We start from the raw sequence: 11,483 nt of genomic DNA on the forward strand, positions 1-11,483 counted from the left end.
AAAAAGGCCTACAGTAGAAGGTGTAGGTAGCTTCGAGTCTCAATGGTGGTAACAATGCTTGTTTGAACGATTTGAGAAGCTTTATGTACTGCTACGACTGTTGCTTTTATCTGTTAGCAGCGAGAGGTGGAGGTAAGGGAATAAAGTGAGTGGGTAATGAGAGCTTAATGCATTAGACAAAGGAACCTTTCCTCGGTTTGGCAGAAAGGAATCTATGCAGAGAGGGAGGGGAGAGAGAGAGAGAGAGAGAGAGAGAGAGAGAAGACAGCAGTGAGTGCAGATTGCAATAGAAACAAACAACACAGCCTACACCCCTTAGATTGAGAGAGAGAGAGAGAGAGAGTCTTTACGCAATATAAATCTCCCAAACCCAATCTATAACCTTTTGCATGGTGAGAGCCCACCCCTTAGCCAAAGACAGGGGCTTGTGATAGGGAAGCAGGGGAGGCTGCTGCTGCTGCAGCAGGAGCAGCAGGAAAACTGGTACAGTATCTCTCATTTTGATATCAAGCACCAGCTTTAGGGCATTCTTTTTGGGAGTTGATAGTGTTGGAATGGCAGGTTTTACCAGGGGGGCCAACTAACTTTATTTGTTTCTCTGGCAAGCGATATAAAATATCACCCTGTAAGAAAAGGCCAAGGAGAGGAGGTGGGGGATATGCTGCTTATCCTTCAAATTTGAAGGATGGTAAGAAAAAAACCAATAAAAAAAAGGAAAGAAAGGAGTAATTTGCTATAGTACTAGTAAATTTACGGATAGCAATTGGACATGGACCACTTACCATGGCAGGGGGTTGTGGATTTGAGACGCAGAATAAGACTACTTTAGTTGCCCAACCTATTATTTGAAATATCGAGGAGTATCATCCCTGTTAAATTAATAGGTATCCTAATGATTATATTTGCAGTTTTGTTATGATATGCACTATCTGCTTGCAATGAGTACTGCTACGCTCCCAGAGCTTTGGGTTTTTTTTTCTTTAAAAAAAAGGTTATTATTTTCTTTCACACTATCAGATCTCAGGCCAGACATTTCCTCTGCTCTCTCTCCTGTTTCTTAAATAAGCCACAGTACATGAGCTGCTTTTGGGGTGACAACACATTCTGATTTCCTTGTGACTGTTTGCATAGGAAGATCACTGTGTAACTACTGTGATGGAATCATTGGTCGTAAGCTTCTCTCTCAGGCTCCACTGCTTCTCTGTTTCTCTGAAGTCTGCAAGTCCTAACTGCCCATGTAGTCCTACAAACAGAAGTAACCAGAGATTGCTACTGCTAGGATTTCTGCTTCTTTTGTAGAGAATGAGCTGAAAAAGGATTTGCAAATTTCTGTTTCAGAGACCCACATGTTCGTAGTTGGTAAATACTTTCATGAAAGAGCATATTAATGCTTGGAAGTTTTGAATGCATCTCCACAAGTGTATTGCTTAAAAAATAGCAGAAACTTGCCTATCTATACGTCAATAACCAAGTTGGTTTCAAAGTAGAAAGCAATAACTTGCAAAATGAATCATAATGTAGCAGAAAAAGATTTTTTTTAGAAAAAAAAAACACAAATTGTGCGAAAGACTGGCAACATGATGGATTTCCCTGTTGATATTTTCATGTGCGCATAGCATTCCTGAAAACAAGTACTTTGCATAAGAGTGGTGCACCAGGATGCTAGATGCATTCATACAATTGGAAAGACAATAATTGATCCTGAAGCACTGACATGTATTTTGGTAGGTAGTTAACATAAGAGAAGATAAGGACAAATGCCAGAATTGTGCCAGAATTAGCACATCATTTATCAATGATATAAATACAGCTGAGATTGCATGATGAAGGAAATATGCAAGTAGTTTGCTTACAAGTAACCACGTTATACCGAACAAAAAGAATGAAACTGAGAAGTGATAATTATAGAAAAAAAATGAAAAACAACTATTTTCAATCAAAGTCCCACAATAATTCCATCTAAGTACGGTTAATATCAAGATACAATGTTTTGATAGAAAAAGATGCCACGCAGCAATCTCATTTGGTGTTTTGGTATAAAATTCTGATAAAACCAATTTTAATCTTAGCAAGCTACACGTCTACAACCATCAATTATGGTAAGATATTCTTTGAAAGAATACACGTACAGAAAACATGGCTGATGTGCATATTATTGATCTTATCTTCAGTTCCAGATGAAGTTCAGCACAATCCAAAAGAAAGGACATTCATTTAACCATTGATAAGCTGAAACTGCTACAATGGACTGCATAGACCGAACGTCAAACCGTCAAAAACATTGTTAGAACCATGGCTTCAGCCAGAAACCTCTCAGTTCAATGGTTCAACCCTCAAAACAGCTGAGGTCCATCTTTGAAGAATATGATGTACCCTGAGATAACCTTCTTCCACAGAATAAAATCTCAAGCAAACTGAACGAGTAACAAGTTGGGTATAAGGAACTTCTCCAGATTTAGTACTGCTTTGGGCATTATGTGCAGATTTTGTCAGGAAGACAGTTTTGGTAACTGATGCAAGTGTACGTGCTGGAGACAAAGCCTTCTGTTCTTGAAAGAACAATTCCACTCTCTCCATTTAATCTTATTAATGATCCTCAGGCAGGACTTTCGCTCTCCTTGTTTTCCAGGTTTGGGGGGTATACAGTATCAAAAACAACCCTAGCAAGGACATGTCTCACCTCTGCCAGTCCGCCATTGACCAGATTGAAATAATTTATCTTACTACCACGTTTTGGAACAAAGCCTCTATCCCTTTCTCTATTTCTAATGCAGTCAAATATCCTGCAAACTTTCAAGTATGATTGCAGTGGGATAAATACCTGGAATGAAATAAGCATATGTTAAAAGAGAAACTTCACAAAAGCTTTCATTAAGCAGAACCTAGCCTAAGTGAGAAGGAACATGTAAACCAGAAGTCTTGTAATGGTTAAGACAGCCAGATATATGGATATCTGATAAGCTAATTCTGAATAAGAGCCTAAATAAAGCTGTGTAGAGTATTTTACAGATTGTTGCTCACAGTCCATTGATGAGTAGTTGTGTGTAGGGGTGTCAAAATAAACGAGTGGCTCAGGCTCGGCTCAATAGGCTCGATATATATATATATATATATATATATATATAATTCCAAACCCTAAATCCCTATCCTAACATTCAAATCCCTCAGCCCGCCGCACCTTCCTCCAACTCTTTCTTCACCGTTGGCAAGACTGCTTCGCGACAAGCTTCCTCCTCCAAGCTGATAAAATCATCAGCACGACCTACCTAAGTCGTTGAGCTTCAAAGCTTTCGCTCTCCGAAGCTCACCTAGGAACTCGGCATTGGCCATGTGGTACCTCCGATAGCTAGGGCTCAGCCTTACACGGCGAACCCCAAGATCACTCCACCACTATGGCGGTGCTGGTGGATATCATGGCCAAATCATTGCATTGACGTCAGCGTCAAGCGCTATGGATAAGACTCCATTGAGTAGTCGCTGTCAATCCGAACCAAGATAAAATCCTCAATGCCTTCCTCCTCTCTTGTTGATTTGAGGCATTCTCGAAAAGAAGAGACCAAATCGGCCGAAGGCATAGGGGATAATGGATTGGGGAAGCGCCGACCTCCATGGCGACAATGGAGAAGGAGAAGAGATCGACAAGGTACCATTCTCGGCAGCGATAAGAGATCTCTGAGTCAGAGACAGCTTGAATTTTTAGTTTTATTTAATTTAGCTTTGTTCAACTTAATTAGCTAGCTTGACAGCTTAAATAGTGCTCTATTAAAATTTGAAATCGATGTGAGGCTTTTCTATTTGATAATTTGATATTATTTTTAGTATTAGAGTTGTATTTTTGTTATATTTACTAGTTAAATTTTAAAATTTCTAGCTTTAGTAAAGTTTTATTTAATTTAACTATTAAATTTAATTCAGCTTGAATAGTTCTTAGCTCGGCTCGGCTCTATCCAACTCGGTTTGAGTATGGCTCGATAATAGGCTTAATTCAGGCTTGAGCTCAGTTTAGGCTCGATCTGCCTCAGCTCGAGTTCCGCCAGAGTTGAGCCGAGCCAAGCTGAGCCTAAAGCTAAAAAACAGGCACGAAATTTATTTCGAGCCGAGCCTGAGTTGGAGCCGGCTCACTTAGGCTCGGCTCATTTACACCCCTAATTGTGTATCATCAAAGAATGCATTAAAATTAATTAATTAATTAATTATATCCCCAACTGTGAAACCAATAGGACAACATGCACAAGTTTAAAGACAATTACTTACAAGATCTGAATATGGTGCCTGAGGATATGTTGCCATTGCTTGTGAAACAAAGTATTCGTCTGTCATTGAACTTAATGAAGCACTAACTGCAGAAGCGAAGTCTAACACCTCGCCCACCAAATCCCCATCTGCATCCCATTTCCGAGGTTCCAACATTTCTGGAAAGTTAATATTATGCGGATGGGTAATTCGTTTAGCTATTTCTACAGCTTCTAATAGATCTCCTCCATTATGGAGAGCAAGTGTGAATGTGGCTACCACCAAAGGATCTCGAGATTGACGCACCAAAGCTTGATGAAAAGCTAAAAGCCCAATCCTGTTGTACATACAAAGATTTAAAAATATTGGTGCTAGAAGAACAAAATATAAATATAATGAAATTAAACATGCAAAAAATAATCTCGCCATTAGTAGCTACAAATCAGCACTTAACAGACATAAATCTTTAATCACAACAAGAAACCTTTCTCTTTCAGTGAGGAAAATCAGTCCACAAACCACCTCATATAGAAGCATACTTCCTATCAGCTTGCCTAACGAGCAAGGACACAAGTGTGTGGAACTTGTACTGTTTTACATTTGTGTCCACAATTTAGCTGCAATACTTGATGTTATCTCAAACATCTTCTACCATGTTCATAGGATGACGTGGAAATACAATATTCTGATATACAAACAGGTATTCCTCTAGTAGTGCCAAGTGTCGGTGCAAATATAATGAGTGTACATACCTTAATTACAGGTATCATGACATCCTATAATCAAGTGAAACTTGAGCTTATATTCATATACCCCAGAACTAGAGGATAACAAGAAAACAAAACTTAATCCAATAAAATCAACTAAAAGTAAACCTAACAATATTAGCTCTCACCATAAGCAACTGTGGCATGGTCTGTTAGGTGCAAGAAGCCTGTCCAGGTTAGAGAACAGCACCTGCATCCATAATATTAATATTTATAAAAAAGAAAACTGCAATCTAACTACCATGTAAACAAAAACTGTTATAGACTTGTAGTATATCCATTGTTAACTTGTAACAAAGTTATACTTGACAAAACAAGGATAACGAATTGCTGGAAATCCAGGATGCTCCCATTTGACGTCGCCACTCTTTAAACAAAATGATGGCGCACAGAATTTCAACAATGTAGGATTCTGACTATAGGACTATAGAAACTTTAAAAACCTGCTCATGATAATGGCAGTTTCATATTGGAATATAGACTATGAGATAGGAGTTAAGTAATGCTAATGATGAGCGATGAAAACTAACACTGAAATTGGACCGAGAAGAATACCATTTAGATTTCATTTAGAGAGCATTTGCAACTATCATGTAAATATGGTCCTATTTCTTTTCATATATACTGGTCTGCCTAAATTTAGCAAGGTAATAAGTAAACAATCTCTAATCATTGCAGAGTTAGGTTTGCAAGGGATGATTGATTCATATAACATGTCGATAACCTGTTAACTTGGTTGCGTCAAACTTGATCTCACTTGACCTGACCTTATATCAAATAGGTTGGCAAGTGAATTTAAGTTACAATTTCAATAATTGGTTAACTTCACCGTAGATTTCCAATCCCTTTATAAAGAGCATTCAATTGGAAGATTTGTTGTCATACATGCACTGATGGACCTCAACCAAGATCAAGCAAGAATCAGGCAATCTCCACCATCTAAGTTACTAAATAGAGTTAATCAGGCTATGACATTGAACCTCGAAAAACAAGTTATAAAACCTCTGCAATATGGCAAGGCTTAGCAATTAATTCCAGTTGATACCAAGCATAAAATGCAGTATGCAAGAGAAGTTTGCTGCCAAACAACAGAATGTTCAGGCTAGGCATAATGAAGAAATGCCATTTTTTCCCCTAATTGACAGACACTCCGGTTACTGCAAGTTATATATAATTATATATAGCACCCTGCCACCACCAATACCCAAAGTATCTCAGAATTCAGAATATGAAACAATTTTAGTTCTAAGCTAATCATCAAGAGTGCATTCTCTAAAGAACGGTTTCGGCAACAAAAGATGTAAATCATACTTGACCAAGACGAAACAAAACAGATTTCAGGATCAACTTACCAATAACATATTAGATCGCTTGTCCTGCCTTCTGAAACCACTTGAAACAAAATATGCAGCCTGTGTCAAGGAATAAGATAATTCGAATCCGAACAAATAGAAATCATTTAAATAGGGTGAATCGAAAAATTCACCAGCATAGCATACAGAATGTACCTGAATAGGTAACAGAAGTTCTAGAAGGCCAAATTTCCAAAGCAACCTCAAAGAAGCTTCAGCTGACCCATATGCAAGCATGTAGTTCATCTCCATAAGTATTCTACCCTGAAAAGAAAGAAAGCAGCAAAAATAGGAACAGAACCTTTTAGCAATTAATTCAATGAATAACCACAGAAGCAACCATTTGATGAAGATCTTCGTAAGCATATATATACAGGACCTTATCAAGTCTTAGAATGGAGCTGGCAAGATCCTTCACAGAATGAGCTGTTTCTCTTGAAAAACTGAAGCCTAAACGAGCTGCAATTCTGATTGCACGTAGAATACGAGCTGTTAATTACACAAGAATGAATCACAATTATAAACGAAAAATTGTAGTCTGCAGCCAAGGCAAGATAAGGTGTTGTGAAAACAAATAGAATGTATGTCCTCACCACAATCATCTTGAAAGGAAGTACTTGCAGGAATCACGGTCCGAACCTAGTAGAAAAGAAGAACACGAATTTAAAGATCACAGTAAACAGATCATGCTGAATGTATGTGACCGATGAAAGTTAAGAGATACATGCACACTTTAGATTTTTTAATGTCTTCCATGCCTCCCAGGTAGTCATAAATGAGATGTGAATATGGATTAAACATCAATCTGCAGACAAAAACCAAAGAATTAAAAGAGATACATATGAGCCTAACCAATTGGAGGCTACCAGAGGAATATGAGGGGATGATAGAACCAGTGATTGCAAAACAATAAGACGCAAGTATGAATAGAATTTCCAACCCATTGATAGTAAAGTCCCGCCCAAGACAGTTTCTCCATCGAACATAATCATGTTCGTCACAGTTAGGTCTTCTTGCAAAATAAATCACGTCATTACTTGGCTTTCGTACAACAGTATTAAAGCTTGATACCTGCTTTATCAACATATAAATATAAAACATGAGAAACTAATAATAATATAAAATTAGAGTATCATTCAGCCTATGATCTGAGTTGCAACAACCTATGTTTTCCTCCATCTGACACAACTCTTCTTTGGAAGGAAAAAAATATGATATGCTAGATTATTATGTCAATCTTTTAGAACTATCTGAACACATATGCATGCCTATTATACAGAAGATGGTGACAATCTCACCTCCACAGTTGAATCATTTACATGCACATGGCATATGGGAAAACGTTTCCCAACTATCTCACATCTTGAGAATGTCTTTTGCACCTGCACACATAAAAGAAGACCAAGTATCAGTAATCGTTAAAAAGAAGTAATAATAACAAGAAGATATGAAGGAAGTGGAACAAATAATATGTTTTCATCTAAATAGACAATACAGAGCCATAGGCCTATTAAGAGGTCCTAACACCAAAACAAGCTACAAAAGGACAAAAAAAAATCTACATTCATTCACAGGATCTGTTATATTTACATGTTGCTCTCCTTCTCAATTAGTACATTCCAACTGAAAAAAAAGGCATATGTCATCAATAAAGAGTTTCAGCTTTCTAAAGGATAACATTATCTTTCAATAAATGTCCCTTTATTTTTTATCTAACTGATTATCTAAGAATTCCTCATCTATAAATTATGATTGTTTAAATTTTTATCTTTAAGATGACCAAGTATATTTTCTATTTGATATTCATTTTCCTAATGAAAGTATATCAAAGACGCTGATTGATCAGACTTCTACTATTTATTCAATAAGAATTGAGAGATTACAGGTACAGACCACGACTTCAGTTCTTTGGCCTGAAAATGTGTACCTTGCCATGATTGTAGACATGTTAAGAGAAAAGGGCAATGGAAGTTTTGGGGCTCCATACAATTTTCTGAAACCATTACCATGTTGGGTTAACTCTGGCTAAAGAACAGGCACAGTAATTATGAATTTTCAGAGATCATCCTTTCTCCATGCATATTGTCTGTGTGGGTGGTATTCGTAAGTTCTTAGCTAGACACTAACAATAATCTAGCCTAAGCTTGATCAATATTATCTAGGAACACTAAAAAGAAGCTTACATCAGGATAAAAGGTACTGCTCACATAATTCAGGATAAAATGATACTAAAATGGCATGCACCTGTATTCAAGTAGAAAACATTAATGCAGAACAAATTGAGAGTTCATTGTCTTCTCTTTTTTCCATTGGAAATGTTGGATGATCATCTCATCACATTACTTGCAAACTTAGGTGAGAGAAAGACCTAAAATGTTCCTGAAGATCTTGCATTCTTACTATCATCTCAAATCCAGTTTGATCCTCTAGAATCTAACTCGAAATCAAAATCGTACCTTGACTAATAAAGGTTAAACTTAGAAGGACACTGTGGCAGCTCGCCCAAGCTCAAGGAGGGCATTTTCATAATTCGAAGATGAGTAGGTTATGACTATTTACCATGTCATACATATACAAAAAGGTCTCAATACAATTTTTTGTTTTCTTTTATACTGTTTAGAATATTGAACTAGGGCATCCTAATGCACAAGTATCCCACCTACACAGGGTTTAGAGAGGAAAGATGTACACAATCTTACCCTCATTTATGAGAAGATTGTTCCCAAAATTTAAATCTATAGTCTCTTGGATACAAGGGGTAAGCCTTACCATCACACTAGATAACTCCTTATCTATACTATTGAACCATTTATTTTAAATTTCTTAGTTTATTAGAAGTGCCTACAAGTTACATCACGAATAATCACTCTAAAGGAAAACTAACATATCCGGACATAAGGTAAAGCTTTCATGTTTGAAATCAGCAATAGTTTTCATTATGATAATAAGAAAGTTACTATGCCCCCACCAAGTTTAAACATGAATTTCTAATAGCTAGGGAAAATTAGGAAAGTTCGCTTAAGATTTGAAAACATCTAACAAGAAAATATAAAACAACAATAAATATGATAAGGTGCTCAAATCATTATAATTTAACCATCGAGTCTGCTTGTTAAGACTTAATCCATTGTTTCTATTAGTAATAGCTGATTCATGGCTCGTAGTATCGGCCAATACTGATACATACCGGACACTTAGAATCTATATCTACCTTTTTTTATTCTTTCTTTTAACACCTTCTACAGTCAATTGCTCGCCTTTGTTACAAAGGTAGCTATTAGCCTCACCTCTAGGTGAGTCCTGGCCACTTCTGCTGCAGGGGTGCCAAAATCCTCAATGAGCATATGTGTTTATTGAATCCATCCAGACTTTGATATTGTTTTTTTTTCTTAGTATTTTTTTACTCTTTGCAATTTGTTTCTACTATCTTATGTGAGTAATTTAACAACTCCTATCTCAATCATTTATTTTCCAAACTTTTAAGATTTTTCTATGTTATATAATTTTTTAGAATTTAAGTAATTAAAAAGTAGTCTGAAAATAAAATGGTTAATTCAGTAGCAGAAATAGCCAATACCGATGCCAATATTTAGAACCTTATTCATTCACTCCACTTGATTTCAGGATCTAAATCAGATAGTATCATTACAGAAGTCAACTTGCACGTCAAGAATGATACGTCATCCGTATTGACAATGCACAGACCTATTATTGTGATAATCTTGATAATCTGCTATTTCAAATAATATATACAATGACAGTAACCCTTAGAATTGAGGTGCTACATATGAACAAAATGAAGCATTTGCATTCTGAGTATTTATGACATAATAATCAACAACAACAAAAAAACAATAGCCAAAAAGAGAGCTGAAACCTCTCTAAGATCTGCTGACGTTATGATATCAAAATCTTTTGGAATTCTCCTCATTATGAGATCGCGTACACAGCCGCCAACAAGATAGACCTCGTACCCTGCACAACAACTAACAACCTGATAACTCCAACTCATTTAACCACCATTACTAGTAACACAAAGATGATTGGAAAGACCAAGATTTCAAGACCATTAAGTTAGTCTAATAGAACCAATCTATTCCATATAGGTAAATTCATTACTAAATTAAACCAAATCAAGAATTTATACCAACCTTTCTTCCGGAGCCCATCGAGAACGGATCTCACCGGCTTAGCTATCATCGAAGTCTTAATCCCAAGCTCCTTCGAGTTCATTGCCTTCCACTCGGGTCCCTGAATCCCCTCGCGACCTCCACAGAGATAAAACAACATCCTATCAGCAACTACACGATCACAAACCAGAACACTTCTCTAACACTTACTTCTTCCATTCGCAAGAGGAGATGAAGTAGGAGGCGTCTGGTCTAAGGTTTCAACTGCGGCGGGGGCGGCGGAGCTCCGGCGGCGGCGGGCGCAGATGGTGAGGGGAGGGCGAATGAGGAAGGCAGTCTTGGAGACGACTCCGATGCCTGCGACGGCTATCCCCAGCTCCGAGGAGCGGACCACCATCGGAGAAGAGGAGGAGGAGAAACCCTAGATTGGAGTGCGAATGCTCCAGAGGATAGGAATTAGGATGGGGCCAAGCGCGGGGAAGAGAAACGAGAGCAGGAGAACCCAATGGATACCGATAACCCGGTTAACCATCTAAACCGGATCCTAATAAATTCATAATTATCGGGGTCATATGGATATTTATATTTCACACCCTACGTTATGTGTTTATTTCAATATATATGAAATTAGATTTACGCTTACTTAACATGGTAATTCTTGTCTATATATTGCTAGTATTGTCTATAGTATAGGCATTTCTTGCTAATGTATTTATTATCTAATTAAGCAGCATTTTTAACTTAATATTAAGTCTTGGTATTGTGTTGTTCATACTTGCCTATGGCTATCTATCTTTCTTAATTTACCCTTAATAGGTGAGAATGGTTCACAGATCATAGGAAATTTTATAAATCTTACTATATATTTTATCTATTTTATAATTCACACTCCATATTTGAGGTTTTCGTAAACCGACTCCTACTTTTTTTATATAATTTTCATTTAACACCCTCGTTAATTTAAACGGTACTAGTAAAAAAATATTCCGTTATAATCTATA

The 11,483-nt window shown here is 37.0% G+C and overlaps 1 protein-coding gene across 1 annotated transcript; it reads right to left on the reverse strand.

The window, feature by feature from the left end:
* Positions 1-1,929: 1,929 nt before the first annotated feature.
* LOC140797967 (uncharacterized) lies at positions 1,930-10,989 on the reverse strand. Its single transcript, XM_073151681.1, has 13 exons — positions 10,693-10,989; positions 10,504-10,620; positions 10,230-10,327; positions 7,651-7,734; positions 7,293-7,423; positions 7,085-7,157; positions 6,946-6,991; positions 6,732-6,841; positions 6,509-6,616; positions 6,353-6,412; positions 5,129-5,190; positions 4,255-4,570; positions 1,930-2,821 (listed from the first exon to the last, which is right to left on the reverse strand). The coding sequence occupies exons 1-13, from the start codon at positions 10,877-10,879 to the stop codon at positions 2,597-2,599; spliced, it is 1,617 nt and encodes a 538-aa protein (XP_073007782.1). The 5' UTR covers positions 10,880-10,989; the 3' UTR covers positions 1,930-2,596.
* Positions 10,990-11,483: the final 494 nt, after the last annotated feature.

Source organism: Typha latifolia, chromosome 11, assembly GCF_019914945.1.
Source record: "Typha latifolia isolate L0001 chromosome 11, TyphaL0001v2, whole genome shotgun sequence".
Classification (NCBI taxonomy): domain Eukaryota; kingdom Viridiplantae; phylum Streptophyta; class Magnoliopsida; order Poales; family Typhaceae; genus Typha; species Typha latifolia.

Coding starts and splice junctions, on each gene's coding strand:
- LOC140797967 (XM_073151681.1), bottom strand. CDS start 10,879: ATGGTGGTCCGCTCCTCGGAGCTGGGGATAGCCGTCGCAGGCATCGGA. Junction 6,842..6,945: donor TTCCTTTCAAGATGATTGTG/GTGAGGACATAC, acceptor TGTAATTAACAG/CTCGTATTCTACGTGCAATC. Junction 6,413..6,508: donor AACTTCTGTTACCTATTCAG/GTACATTCTGTA, acceptor TCCTTGACACAG/GCTGCATATTTTGTTTCAAG.